Source organism: Falco cherrug, chromosome 3 (assembly GCF_023634085.1).
Source record: "Falco cherrug isolate bFalChe1 chromosome 3, bFalChe1.pri, whole genome shotgun sequence".
In the NCBI taxonomy this organism is placed as follows: domain Eukaryota; kingdom Metazoa; phylum Chordata; class Aves; order Falconiformes; family Falconidae; genus Falco; species Falco cherrug.
This window is the reverse complement of record NC_073699.1, coordinates 109917549-109929680: the sequence shown is the minus strand read 5'-3', so window position 1 is coordinate 109929680 and position 12132 is coordinate 109917549. Positions and strand designations below refer to the sequence as shown.

General features: G+C 51.9%; 1 protein-coding gene across 7 annotated transcripts in view; it reads left to right on the top strand.

Annotated features, from left to right (window-relative positions):
* ZBTB40 (zinc finger and BTB domain containing 40) overlaps positions 1-11907 on the top strand; it is a 45114-nt gene extending 33207 nt beyond the window's left edge. For 4 of the 7 annotated variants that reach the window (XM_055704741.1, XM_055704745.1, XM_055704742.1 and 1 more), the window contains 7 exons: positions 167-373; positions 1172-1336; positions 1798-2012; positions 2587-2749; positions 3053-3139; positions 4106-4326; positions 5069-11907. In XM_055704741.1, the coding sequence (XP_055560716.1) occupies positions 167-373; positions 1172-1336; positions 1798-2012; positions 2587-2749; positions 3053-3139; positions 4106-4326; positions 5069-5260 (1250 nt within the window). In that variant the 3' untranslated portion in view covers positions 5261-11907. Of the gene's footprint in view, positions 1-166; positions 374-1171; positions 1337-1797; positions 2013-2586; positions 2750-3052; positions 3188-4038; positions 4327-5068 lie in introns of those variants that run through there. The other 3 variants (XR_008731342.1, XM_055704743.1, XM_055704744.1) reach the window with 3 other exon arrangements.
* The last annotated feature ends 225 nt before the right edge of the window (positions 11908-12132 follow it).

The following is a 12132-nucleotide window of genomic DNA, read 5'->3' as shown; positions in this document are numbered from 1 at the left end:
AATATGCTGGTGGCCTCTGGGCTGGAGGACACCGATGGACCCCCGGTGTCACAGGTGGGCTGGTGGACCTCCAGGCTGGGGGGAGCGGTTCCTCTGCAGCAGGGTCAGGCAGGGCTGGCACTGGGTTCCACCAATGCCACCTTGGTCTCCTGCTTGCCCCCCCCAGGGATGCAGTACCACAAGCTGACGGAGCACTTTGATGAGAAGCCCTTTTCCTGTGAGGAGTGCGGGGCCAAGTTCGCAGCCAACTCCACGCTGAAGAACCACCTGCGGCTGCACACGGGGGACCGTCCCTTCATGTGCAAGCATTGCCTGATGACCTTCATGCAAGCCTCAGCCCTTGCCTACCACACCAAGAAGAAGCATGCTGAGGGTGAGCCTTCCCCACAGAATCCACCCCTTTTGCCCAGTTCCTCCATCTGCCTCCTGGCTGCTTGCTGCATCCGTTGGGGGACCCCTGGGTGTAACAGGCTGCTCCCAGATTTCCTTTACCCGCATGGTTTTGTCTGCAGTTCCCCACTTGCCTTTCCCCCATCCCCTTGTACAGGTCTTTTGTTTAGCGACCCAGTTAGCTGTCCATCAAGAGGATCTTCCTCTTCCTCTGCCTTCCTTGTTTTCTCCTGAGTAGCTCCTCTCTGGCCTGTCAGATCTAGACTCCTGCAATGTTTCTTCCTCCCTCGGGTTAACCTCCTTTCTCCTGCCCCTACCTCTGGCTGAATTTCACATAGTTTTTCTTGCCAGTGCTTCTCCTGCCCCTGCACTCAGCCCCATGTGCTACTGGGGCTTAGGTATGCCTCTTCCAGCTGATGGGCACAGAGGATGCATCGCTGTGTTTGTAATAAGTACACTTGGGGGTGTTTCCTACTGTTGCATAAGTGTGATGTAGCTGGGCAATTAATTCTGAATGTGAGACACACCAGTGTGTAGTACTTCCAGAAGTATGTAGTACCTCTGGATACTTGAGGTCTGTAGTAATTTAATACTCCCTGTGCAGGTGTGGTTTTTGCCACCACCTCTAGGGCCCTTTTGACCCTGTGCTGAGATGCTCTGGCTACCCCAGGGAAGCCTGTCCACTTTACGGTCTCTTCCCTCTCCCTTTGAAATTCGGAATTAGTCCAGACAGAGCTGCTGTCCTGGTAGGTGCAGGCTTTCACCCTGGGTGTCACTGCAGGGAAGATGTATGCCTGCCAGTACTGCGACGCCGTGTTCGCCCAGTCCATTGAGCTGTCGCGCCATGTCCGGACTCACACGGGGGACAAGCCGTACGTCTGCCGGGAGTGTGGGAAAGGCTTTCGCCAGGCCAACGGGCTCTCTATCCACCTCCGGACCTTCCACAGTGAGTGTGGCCAGCTGCCTCCCTGGCTTGGGCAGCCCAGCCTGCAAGGCATGGCTTCTGCAGGGTCATGGCAGACCCGTCTGTGCCAGCAGAGGCTTGTGCAGGTGTTACTGGTGTCTGCAGGCTGGCTGGCTGTCTCATGGTGGGGTTTTTCCCTCGCAAGAAAAGCAAGACTCTTTAGTGGTTTGATGCTGTGAGTAGGGTTATCCCAAAGAAAATGTTAAGGGTGGCTTCCAGCAAACAGCAAGCTGCTGGGAACCCATCATGGGAAGCTGTAGGTGAGCAGGAGCAGCAACATCTTTAATGCAAAGCCAAAACTCCAGTGCTAGTTTTCATCTGGGAAGTAACAAGCATTTCTTTGTCTTTTCTTTCCTCCCTCTGTGAATTCCCCTCTTAATTCTTTTCTTTTTTTCCTTGATTTCTTTGCCCCCTGTGGTTTTTATTGTGTTCCTGGGTGGCAGACATTGAAGATCCCTATGACTGCAAGAAGTGCCGGATGAGCTTTGCCACCCTGCAGGAGCACCGCAAGCATGTCCATGAAGCCCACTCCCGGGAGTATCACCCCTGCCCTACCTGCTCTAAAGTCTTCAGTGCCCCGTCACTCCTGGAGCGCCACATGGTGACCCATGTTGGGGGAAAGCCCTTTAGCTGTGAAATCTGTGACAAAGCTTACCAGGTGAGCTGGTGCAGCAAGGATTTGGTCTCATGTGCTGGAGGTTGCCGTTGCCCACTCCTGTGCCAGGATTTCTTCTGGCCATGTGCACTGAGTGCAGCAGTCTGGGGTCAGCAGAGGGAAGAATTGCACAGAGGAGGCAGAGTGCAGGGAAAAGACAGGTCCATGAAGAGAGATATGGGCCGTGACTGCAAAGGGCTACCTGCCTGCCTCGACCCTCAGGAATCTCTTCCACCCAGGGTTCTAACTGGCAGGAAGCGTAGGAATAAAAATACTCACGTTGCAAATGGTGTGCTTCAGTGGGAGTGTGTGTGGGAGCACATTCCTACAAGGGAACAAAAATGCACACCGAAAGGAGACCTGCAGTGAGATGAGGATGAGGGATTCAGCAGTGTTCAGCTCTTCAGGGGCAATGGAGAAACAAGTGAGGTGTTAGTCTTGTGTGGGAGGATGATCAGGTCTTGTACCCCCTGAGCACAACCCCACTGTTACTGTTGTTTTCCATGCAGTTTCTTGCTGTCGTGATGCCCTGGAACAGCTTTGGTTTATAACCATGATTTGATCCTTATCATTGCAGCAGTTGTCAGGGTTATGGTATCACAACCGGACCCACCACCCTGATGTCTTTGCAGCTCAGAATCACCGCTCCTCCAAGTTCTCCTCCCTGCAGTGCAGCTCCTGTGACAAAACCTTCTCCAGCACTGCTGCTCACCGAAAGCATGTCAAGGCAGAGCACACAGGTAATGGCCCATTCGTTAGCGAGCAAAACCACATGGTGACTGGCAGAGATGTATTAATAACTCTGATAGGACAAGGTTGCACATCCCATTTGCCTGCAAATCGAAGTAGATTCTTTGTATCCTGTAGCAGTGTCTTCTGCCAAGTCTCATCTCGGCATCTTGCAGCTCACTGGCTCTCCTTTTGCTGCCCTGTCTCCAAGGATGCTCCTGTGTGGTGTTGCTGAAATATTAGAGCTCTGGTTCAGAAGGTCTCTTGCAGAAGACCCTGGGAACACACTTTTCTGTTCTTGGCCTTGTTTGCAGATGTGAAGTTCCATGAGTGTGAGACATGCAAGGAGCTCTTCCCCACGCTGGCTCTCCTGCAGGTCCATGTGAAGTGCAGGCACTCAGGTCTGTCACATTTGTTGTTGTTCATGTTACCTTGTGAGCAGTGACTGCTCCTCTCAGTGGGTGATGTCTAAGCTGTAAGTGGGAGAGTGAAGATGGGCATGGTAAGGAAACAGAAAGTGCAGAAAAAACTGGAAAAGCACTGGTTTCAGTGAGGCTGGGATGTGCTTGTTAAGCTTCTGGAGCCACTGGAATCAAGAAGGGTTCTGGATTTGCTTGTTACAGCAGAGAGCTAAGTGTAGGTGATGAGATACCAGCACAGAGAAATGAGGAACTGAATCCTGAGCACTGGGGTTTGTGGAGGATAGAGCTAGTGGGAGACGGCGGGGGAAAAAAGGGACTTAAGCACCAGAAAGATCACAGAGGGACCTGGGCTTGGGGAGATCCGTCAAGGGCCCTTTGGTAAGTGTGCAAGCTGAAGGCTGTGAGGGCAGAGTGAACTGGCAGACTGGACTGCTACAAAAGATTGGTCTGCAGGGCTGTGCATAGGATAGCAGGAGAGGAGATGGATCAGGAGACATTAAAAGGGGCAGCCAACAGCAGCCTGGGGAGTAAGGAAGGAGAAGACCTAGACAGAGCGCTCTCTGAGAGGGGAGAGCCCCTGGGGTGGATGATGGGTTTGCAATAGCTGAACTGGGTGGTGCAAGCCAGACCAACAAGGAGCAGTGACAGATGGTGCAAGGAAACAGGAAGAAGAGATTTCTGTGGGAAGGGACAGCCACAGCTACAGTCAGGTACACCAGCCCGGCTTCTGAATGCCACTGCTGCGGGGAGCTAGAGCTAAAACGGACCTGAACAGCCATAAACTGACAAACGGGTGTAGCTAGGAGAAGGGACACTGGCACATGCTGTGCCCCGAGTCCCTGGTGGGTTTCAGCTCTGTGTGTCCTGGCTATTTGCAGCTCCCTGTGCCCTTGGGCTGACCCTGACCACCGCAGCCCCAGCTCAGGGCACTGCTTCTCCCCCCAGGCTCCCAGCCGTTTCACTGCTTGTACTGCTCAGCATCCTTCCACTTCCCGGGGGCCCTGCAGAGCCACGTCACCAGCGAGCACTTTAAGCAGACGGAGAGCACCTTCACCTGCGAGCTCTGCGGGGAGCTTTTTTCATCCCAGGGCGAGCTGGAGGGGCACTACAGCGCGGAGCATCCCAAGGTGGTTTTCTCCCAAGCCACCACAGCCCAGATCGTGCAGGTAAAGGCAGCTCTCTGCTGCACCCCCTGCAGTTGTTTATCCATCTTCCCCATCCAACCTGCTTATTCTGCCCAAATCCGCCCTCTGCCTCCTGTCACCCCTTCTGCTCCCTGATTCCCCCTTCTTAAAGGGGTCCAGGATGCAAGCCCCCTAGCCCACCTTGCTTTGGGATTTCTGTGCTAGTGTGAGGTGGACTCGCTGGAGGGGAAGCAGCTCAGTTCTGGTTTTCAGGAGCCAAGGCGGGGAGGGTGTGTGCAGAGGTGCCTGATTACTCAGAGGCTACTAAAGCCCACATGACCTACCCTGTGGGATTATGGCTGTTTTGTTGGAGGCCAAATGCTGGGCTTGAACCCAGACTCTCTCTACTCTATCTCAGTCATCAGTGGAGGACAGCTCCTTGGATGAGGGAGCCCAGTATGCAAGATTCCTTGGGCTGGCATTCCTCTGGCATTCCTCCAGTCGATAATCACAGAGTGTTTATTGTCTACAACTGCTTATGGAGCTAAATTATAGCAATTTTGTGGAGAGAAATATTTAAATTGCTCTCCTGTCTTCTCTTTTGCATCATCTGTGTGTGTGGTTTGGTGTTTCCCATTAGTCTCATGCCTATTGTAATTGCAGACCTCTGGTGTGAAGATAAATGTTATTACCACAGCTGAGGCTGGGAAAGATGTGGGTAGGAAAGCGTTTGTGGGGAAAGTGGTGCTGTAAGCGTCTGACTCTCACGTCATCTTTCATGCAGGTGATTCAGACGTCGGAGCAAGGAGCAGCAGAACATATAATTTCTTTTGATGACTCCCAACTTGCTGGCTCCCAAGTCTTTGTGACGTTGCCCGAATCCCAAGTGAGCCAAACTGGCTCTGAGCTGGTGGCTGTGACTATGGAGGACTTGTTTGATGACAAAGTCACTCTGATTTGTGAAGAAACCAAGTGACAGTGAGTGGCGGGTGCCCATGTGTGGTGCCCAGTATCCATTAGACTCGTTGAGGAGCTGTACCTCAATGTGCTGCTCCATGAGGGAGATTCAGGGTTTCTTTGGGAAAGCAGCCCCACGTATGTGATGCTGCAAAAGAATTGTCATGCAGCAAGCCCAGCATGGCCAAGGACAGGAGAGGTTTCTAGGCGTTCACAAGGGCCTGGGAAATCTCCCTGCAGTCAGCAGCTACCAGCTCAGGTGAGCTGGACCACCCGTCTCTCCTGGCTCAAGAGAAATAAAGCAACAGAGGGGAAAGATGGGAATTGGGTGTGTTCATGTGTGTTCCTCCACTGCTGTGAACAGAGTGGAAGGGAGGGCACTAGTGTGGGACAAAGTTGGGGTGGTATGGGTGTGTGAAACCAAAGAAAAAGCTGTCCTGAGAGTTCGAGCTGGAGATTTTTGTGGCTGAATTAGTGATGTGCTCGCAGGTATCTGTTATTCTGCAGGGTGAGTAAGGGCTGCTTTGTTTCTTCTGTTGCTCTCCCCCTGTACCGCTGTGCTGCCTAGGAAAGTCCTCTAGTGCAAAGCTGACATTTGGACCTCTCTGCTCCAGCAGAGACTTCTTGGGAGTTGTGCTGAATGGCTTCATGGCTGTTTAGATAGTATTTTGTGTAGCACAGGTCTGATCCCATCCATGCTTTTGCCGCGGCTGTCCATTACAAATAAGGGTCACAGGCAGGTCTGGGCATCCATGTCCCCTCTGTGAGCAAACAGCCCTGAGATCTCCCACCCCTTCTCTAATCCACTGAGGACATGCTGAAGCTGCCACATCTGAGAAAGAAGCTGTGCCAGCATCTCAGGGCCCCTCGTCACTGTTATCAGTGGCTTGGCACTGATGAAGGTATTTGAGTGTGCAATAGCTGCTGTGACTGCACATAGATGTTCCCGGTGGCACACAGGGCATTACTTTGTAAAATGCATTCAAATACCTACTGTAAAGTTTGCTTCTCTGGTGCCAGCATGATGCAGCAGCTTCATTGCAGCACGCTGGCCCCTTTAAGGCTAAATTTCATAAAGCTTTTTATCTGCAGTTTCCTAAAATATAATCTGATAATTAATGGTTTGCTGAATCCATTATGAAGTGCAATTAGATAGATGCGGGGTTCCTGTGGCTCTGAGGGGACTGGTAGCATTTATCTTCCTTTCCCTCATGCCAAAAGGTTGAGCCCTGCCACTGCGATATTTACATACTGAGCAGTGATCCCTGCTGCATCTTGCAGCCCGAGACCCTGTGGTGAGCAGTGCCCATTTTATCATGCTGCCCAGAGCCACAGGAGCGCAGGAGATGAACAGATTGGAGTTTTCCAGCAGCATCTTGTGCTGGCTGCTCCCAGCCTCCAGGCAGAAATGGGTTGCACAGGAGCCTGCCGAGGCATTTGTGCCAGTGAGAGTTTGTTGTTCCCGTTACAACTTGAAGAGAAGAAGCAAACAGCAAGGGGTGCTCCCAGGAGAGGGGCTTGGTGCAGCTGATGTTCTGCATGGCATTGCGTGTGTGTGTGGCAGCAAGGGTATGACCCTGTTGAGGTGTTGCACATGGCTTGAAGGGCTCTCACCTTTCTCCTCTTCGGTTGCATGCACGGCTTGTCCCCCAGGCTTTGTGGTGATGGTGAAATGGAGGAAGCCGAGGTTGTCACTGAATCCAGGAATGACCAGGAGATGGTGCTCAAGGTCTTGAGGATTAGTGCTGTTGGCCAGGTGCCTCTTCACCTTTGCTGGAGCTTCTTTCAGCCTTCCCAGGCCTTCCCCAGCTCCGGGGCTGGAAGGTGCATTGCCCTTGAGCCACTGCAAAGCTGAAGGACAACTCCAAGCCCTGGACAGGACACCTCCAAATCCTGGATACCACTGCTTAAAGAAGAGCCTGAAACTAGGCCGTGGCCGCCTGTGGAGAGGGTAAAAAACATCTGTTAGTGAAGTGGTGAAAAAGCCTGGGACCTGCCTTGGCCAGGAGGAGAGGAGGAGGGGAGCTGCTGGAGACCATCTCATGCCTGCCTGGACACAAAAGAGCTGTGTGTGATTAGAATGAGCATGGGGATAATGACAGAACAAGCCAGTATGTCTTTTGTCAGATGGTCTCAGAGCAGATGTGTTGGGAGGGAAGCAGTGGATTTTGTCCCACAGGCTGGTAGAGATGGAAGCTGTTCCCCCTTTTCTGGCTCTGGCGGGGCTGGAAGTCCTGCACAGGCTGTGTCAGTGCTCTGGAGCAGGGGATGAATTGTCCAGGTGATGCTTTGCAGATGTCCTAGCCTCCCTTTGGGAACCAATATCTGCAGGGAGCATTGCAGGTGAAGCTTATCTCCCTGAAAAACTCTGGAGGAAGAGTAAAGATTTAGCAGGGTTTGTGGAGAAGTGGCCTTATTTATAGCCCTCCCGTAAGGCAGAGGGAGCTTAGCTAGGGAAGAGCCTATAAGTGATGTGTTTTGGCCTTGATCCATTTGGTCCCTGTTTACCAGGTGTTGTCACAGTTGAAGGAGGATGGTGTGGATCACACACCAGGCATGGTTCAGGCTCGTGTCTCCTGTTTAGGGCCATCTCTCCTGCCTTTGTGCCCAGCAAGAGCCTGCATGGATGTATCCTTGGCAGAGTCCCGCCAGCAGTATACACCCAGTGAGAGCTCTGCAGCTGTACAGAGACCATCAAGCATCTCCTGTATCATTATGAGGAGGTAACAACTCAGATCCCCCTGTTTCAGTTCCTTCTTGATGGATGAAATATGCACGTCAGTGCAAACTGCAGTGTTAGCAACACCTATGTCCTACCTGGGAGGAAGATGTGTTTCCCAGGGCACATTCTGGCTTGGTGTGCACAACGCTGAAGGTGCTGATCACTAGCAATTTCTTGCTATGCTGCATATTATCTTTTTCTCTGTAAAAATAAAACGTGGAGATTGAAAGATGTAGCTACAGAGTGTCATGTGAAGAAATTGACTGGAAGGAAAAATCCTTGTTTCTGAAAAGATGATTTTTGCAGGTCTACCTCCAGGTGCTGGGTGACCCGTTGGGTTTTGCAGGGTCCTGTGCCCCTCTTGACCTTGGTGCCATCCTCTGTAGGGAAGTGAAGGTGCTGTCACGTCAGGCTGGTGCATGGCACTGTCCTGCCCTTCGCTGTCCCGCTGTTGAAAGTGCCAGATGCTTTTGGAAAATGAGCAGAGTGCCTGTAACAGAAGCCTGGGGAGTAGCATCCCATTAGATCAGTTAATGATTATATATCTCTTTGCATTAATTGGTGCCATTTAGAGTGCAGGACTAAGCTTGTGACTATTAGGAAATGTCTGTTTTCTGCACGAATTTCATTCTGACCTGGTGTCTGTCCTGTTCGCTGAAGGATCCTTTGGAAAAGGCAGGGTGCCGCTGGATACGGCAACGACTGTCAGCAGCCCTCACTTGGCATTTCCCAATGCAGGTGTAGTTTTGGAGCCCCAAGGTGTTATTTCAGCACAGTATATGCAAATTCCATGCTCTGGGCTTTGTTTGTTTGTTTGGGCTTTTTTTCTGAATCCAACCCATCTATGATTAGGTGCAAAGATGATGCTGCCTTACCCAGGAACAAGGGATGGAGGTGGTGGTGGGAGCTCAGATGTTGCTTGAAGCCTCTCCTGGGGGAGAGGAGGAGGAGGGCAGGTCCCTGTGGTCTGAAACCTGTGTGAGTTGGGCAAGCCCTGGCAGCCCCTGCACCCCGGCTGATGCTGATGTCTTGGCAGATTGCATTACTGGGCTGGTAGGCTGCCAGCACGTCCCCAGCGATTCCAAGCACTGGAAAAGGGAAGCGATGTTTCCAATGGCCTCCAGCTCAGCAAACACCAAGCAGCATTTCGCAGGGCAGAGATTAGAAGCTGCAGCAGCCAGAGGGAATTCCCTCTCCTGATTATCAGTGGTTTGCTGTGGACGGGGAGAGCAGAGGTGCTTCCCTGGGATATGGGCTTGGGAACCTTTTGTAATGGGGAGGAGCAGGCTGGCTAATGGAGGGGGCTCAGCTGCCTCTCCAGCATCGGTTAATGCATCTAATCCCCCAGCACAGTCAGCTGTACGGTGCCTCGTTGCAGTAAGTCCCCGCAATTCCTAATTTCCTGTCTTAAAACAGTAATTCCTTTTATCGGGTCTGCACCCAGCCTTTTGCACACACTGAGAGTGCAAGCTGAAGCTCTCTCTTTGCTTCCCTGCACCATTTATGATCCCTCAAAGCAGGAAATCTGCCCAGGTTTCTAATCATATTTAAGCAAACCTGATAAAGTGTAGCTCTTAGTCCATTTAATACGAGACACATGGATGCTGTGTAGCACCTGCTGTTAGGCTGCTATATATAGCTCTCATCTACCAAAGGGAGTGGGGCTGGGAAGCACCCAAGGGTCCCACCATGGCACCTGTTTCTGTGACCTGCAAGGAAACAGAAAGTCCTTGCTGGCAAAGTGTGCAGGTGAGACAGAGCCTGGAGAAATGATAAGGAGCAGCGGGGATCTGCATCGCCTGGCACGTGGGCTGTGTCGAACTGTGTGCATCTTAGTTAGATACCCAGCCTGACATTTAGAGACACTGGGAAGAGGCGATGCTGATGTGGAGAGAGGACTGTGGTCAGGCTGTCTGAGAGCATCCTGAGGTGTGCCAGTTGTAACCGGAGGCGTGCGGAGCCGTGAGTGATGTTTGGGGGCTTTAGTAGCTGCTCTTGGCAGAAGTTGGAAGGTGTTTACTGCTGCCCCCTGCTCTGAGCATTGCTGCAACTAGATGTCATTCCCCTACAGCTGCTCATCTACGGCAGTGTGTGGCAAGTCAATGACAAACTGAAGGCTGTGTAGGAAACAACTGCCAGCGCAAGCTGGAAAATCTGCCTTATTGCATGAGAGTGAAGGAGCTTTAATTGCTCCATGTGGCTAAGGAGTGAGCTGGTAGCAGCCGTCACCCCCCCAGTGCCAGGGGACTGTGCTCACTCCCATCTCTGTACTTTAGCAAAGTGCTGAAGGGCATCCTTGCTAGTAAGGGTCCATCTGTACAGAGCACAAATGCTTAATTTGCCTTATTTTCCTTCCCCTCTCGGATACCCTTGAGATAGCCAGCATTGAGGGCAGTCCAGACAGTGACCTTTTCACTTCTAACAGGAGCAGTCATTCCCTGTCTTGTTCCTGGGGTGCTCAGGGTCAGGTTTGTTGGCCGATATTTCCTTCATTCCCTGAATCAAGGATATTTAGAGCCCGGCAGCATATGGGAAACCTGGTCTGGGCCGGCTGGCTGCTTGTGTTCTTCTTTTGTGCTTCCCACACCTTCTCCCACTGGCCCCAGCACCCCTTGCAGATGGGGAGGGCTGGGCAGGATGGCTCTGTTGTACCCATCCTTGCTTGGAGCACAAAGGAGCTACCAACAAATGGGTCTGTCCAGACAGATTAGATCTAGTTTGGTGCTGTGCAAAATGACATTGGCCCACAGGTCTTGCAGCCACTGGGGCCTTCCTGCCAGAGATGGAGTTTGCTCTCCTCCTCTTGGCTGTAATAAGGTGAGCAGAGCTCTGCCTCAGGTTTCAAACTGCCTGTGGAGATAATCCGTCCCTCCAGCTGTGCCGAACCTGCTAACGGGTATGACGATGGCTTTCCCTGACATGTGAATCTGGCTTTCTCTGCCCAAGGAGGCCAAGGCCATATGCCACCTACTCTGTGGCGGTGGCCTTCTCGGCCAGCACTTTGGTAGGGAAGAGTTGAGCTCCAGTCCTTGCCAGCCACCCTCACTCCTTGACTTTGCTGTGCTTCACCTGGACAAGGTCTCCCTGTAGGTTCACCCCAGCCCTCCACCCACCCTCACCTGGCCTCTCATCACCCAGAGTATCTTCCCCAAAGCTTATCCCGTGGAGATGGTGCATCTTTGATATACACTTGCCACGAGCTGATCCCCGTGCAGGGCTTTGCTGTCTGTAGAGACTACACATGGATGCACATCTGGAAAATCTCCAGTTGCCGATAAATAACTCCCATTCTGGCCTTCTGCAGGAGTCACAAGGATGGCTCTGTGCCGGGTGAAAGATGGGGGGGATGACCAGAAGGACCCCCTTGGCAATTACAAGCATGTGGGTTGTTTTCTTTATCCAACTTGTATTTTCATTTCTTCTAGCTCAGAGGCTACAGTTGAGACGGTATTTAGAGCAGAGCAGCCCTGTCAGTTGATACTTAATGCCATAATAATACTGCACTGGTTTAGCCCATTGCACTTCAAACCTTAAGTTGTTGCTTTTGTCTCTGAACATTTAATAGCTGTCGCTGCTGAGCTGTCCAGCGACACACAGCTTTTTCCAGCGTGGTTGTAGATGATAGTGAATGTGGCGATACACAGGAGTAGGTCAGATGATCCCTATGGCATGCTTGAACTCCCATTTATCAACACTACGTTTCCCTTGCAGCGAAACTGGTCTCTGTTAGCAGTGAATTCCCTCTGCAGCTCCCCACAGCCTCTCTCATCGACTAACCCAGATAATCCTCTGCTATCTGCCACATCTCAGTAGATCTATTAAACACACAAAGTTCTGGTTTCCTTGTGCGTAACCAGGGTAGGTTACAAGATTTTGAATCCCCCAGTGCAGGATACTGTCAGTTTTATTGAAAGTCTAAATAAACAAACCACTTTTAAAATCCATTTCTCAGTGGTTTGAGAAGGGCTTTTCTGTTTTGGAGGTGAGATGTTGCCGTTCACTTGCCGGGCTGGTTCAGGTTATGGGTGATACAGCTGACCAGGAGCTGGTGCTGCTGGTGGGACCCTGTGGTAGGGGGTTGGATATGGGATCCCAGGAGCTTTGCACAGGTGGGGGTGGGTCTGCCTACAGCTCTAGCAGAGGATGAGGACAGGTAGCACTTGTTTCGG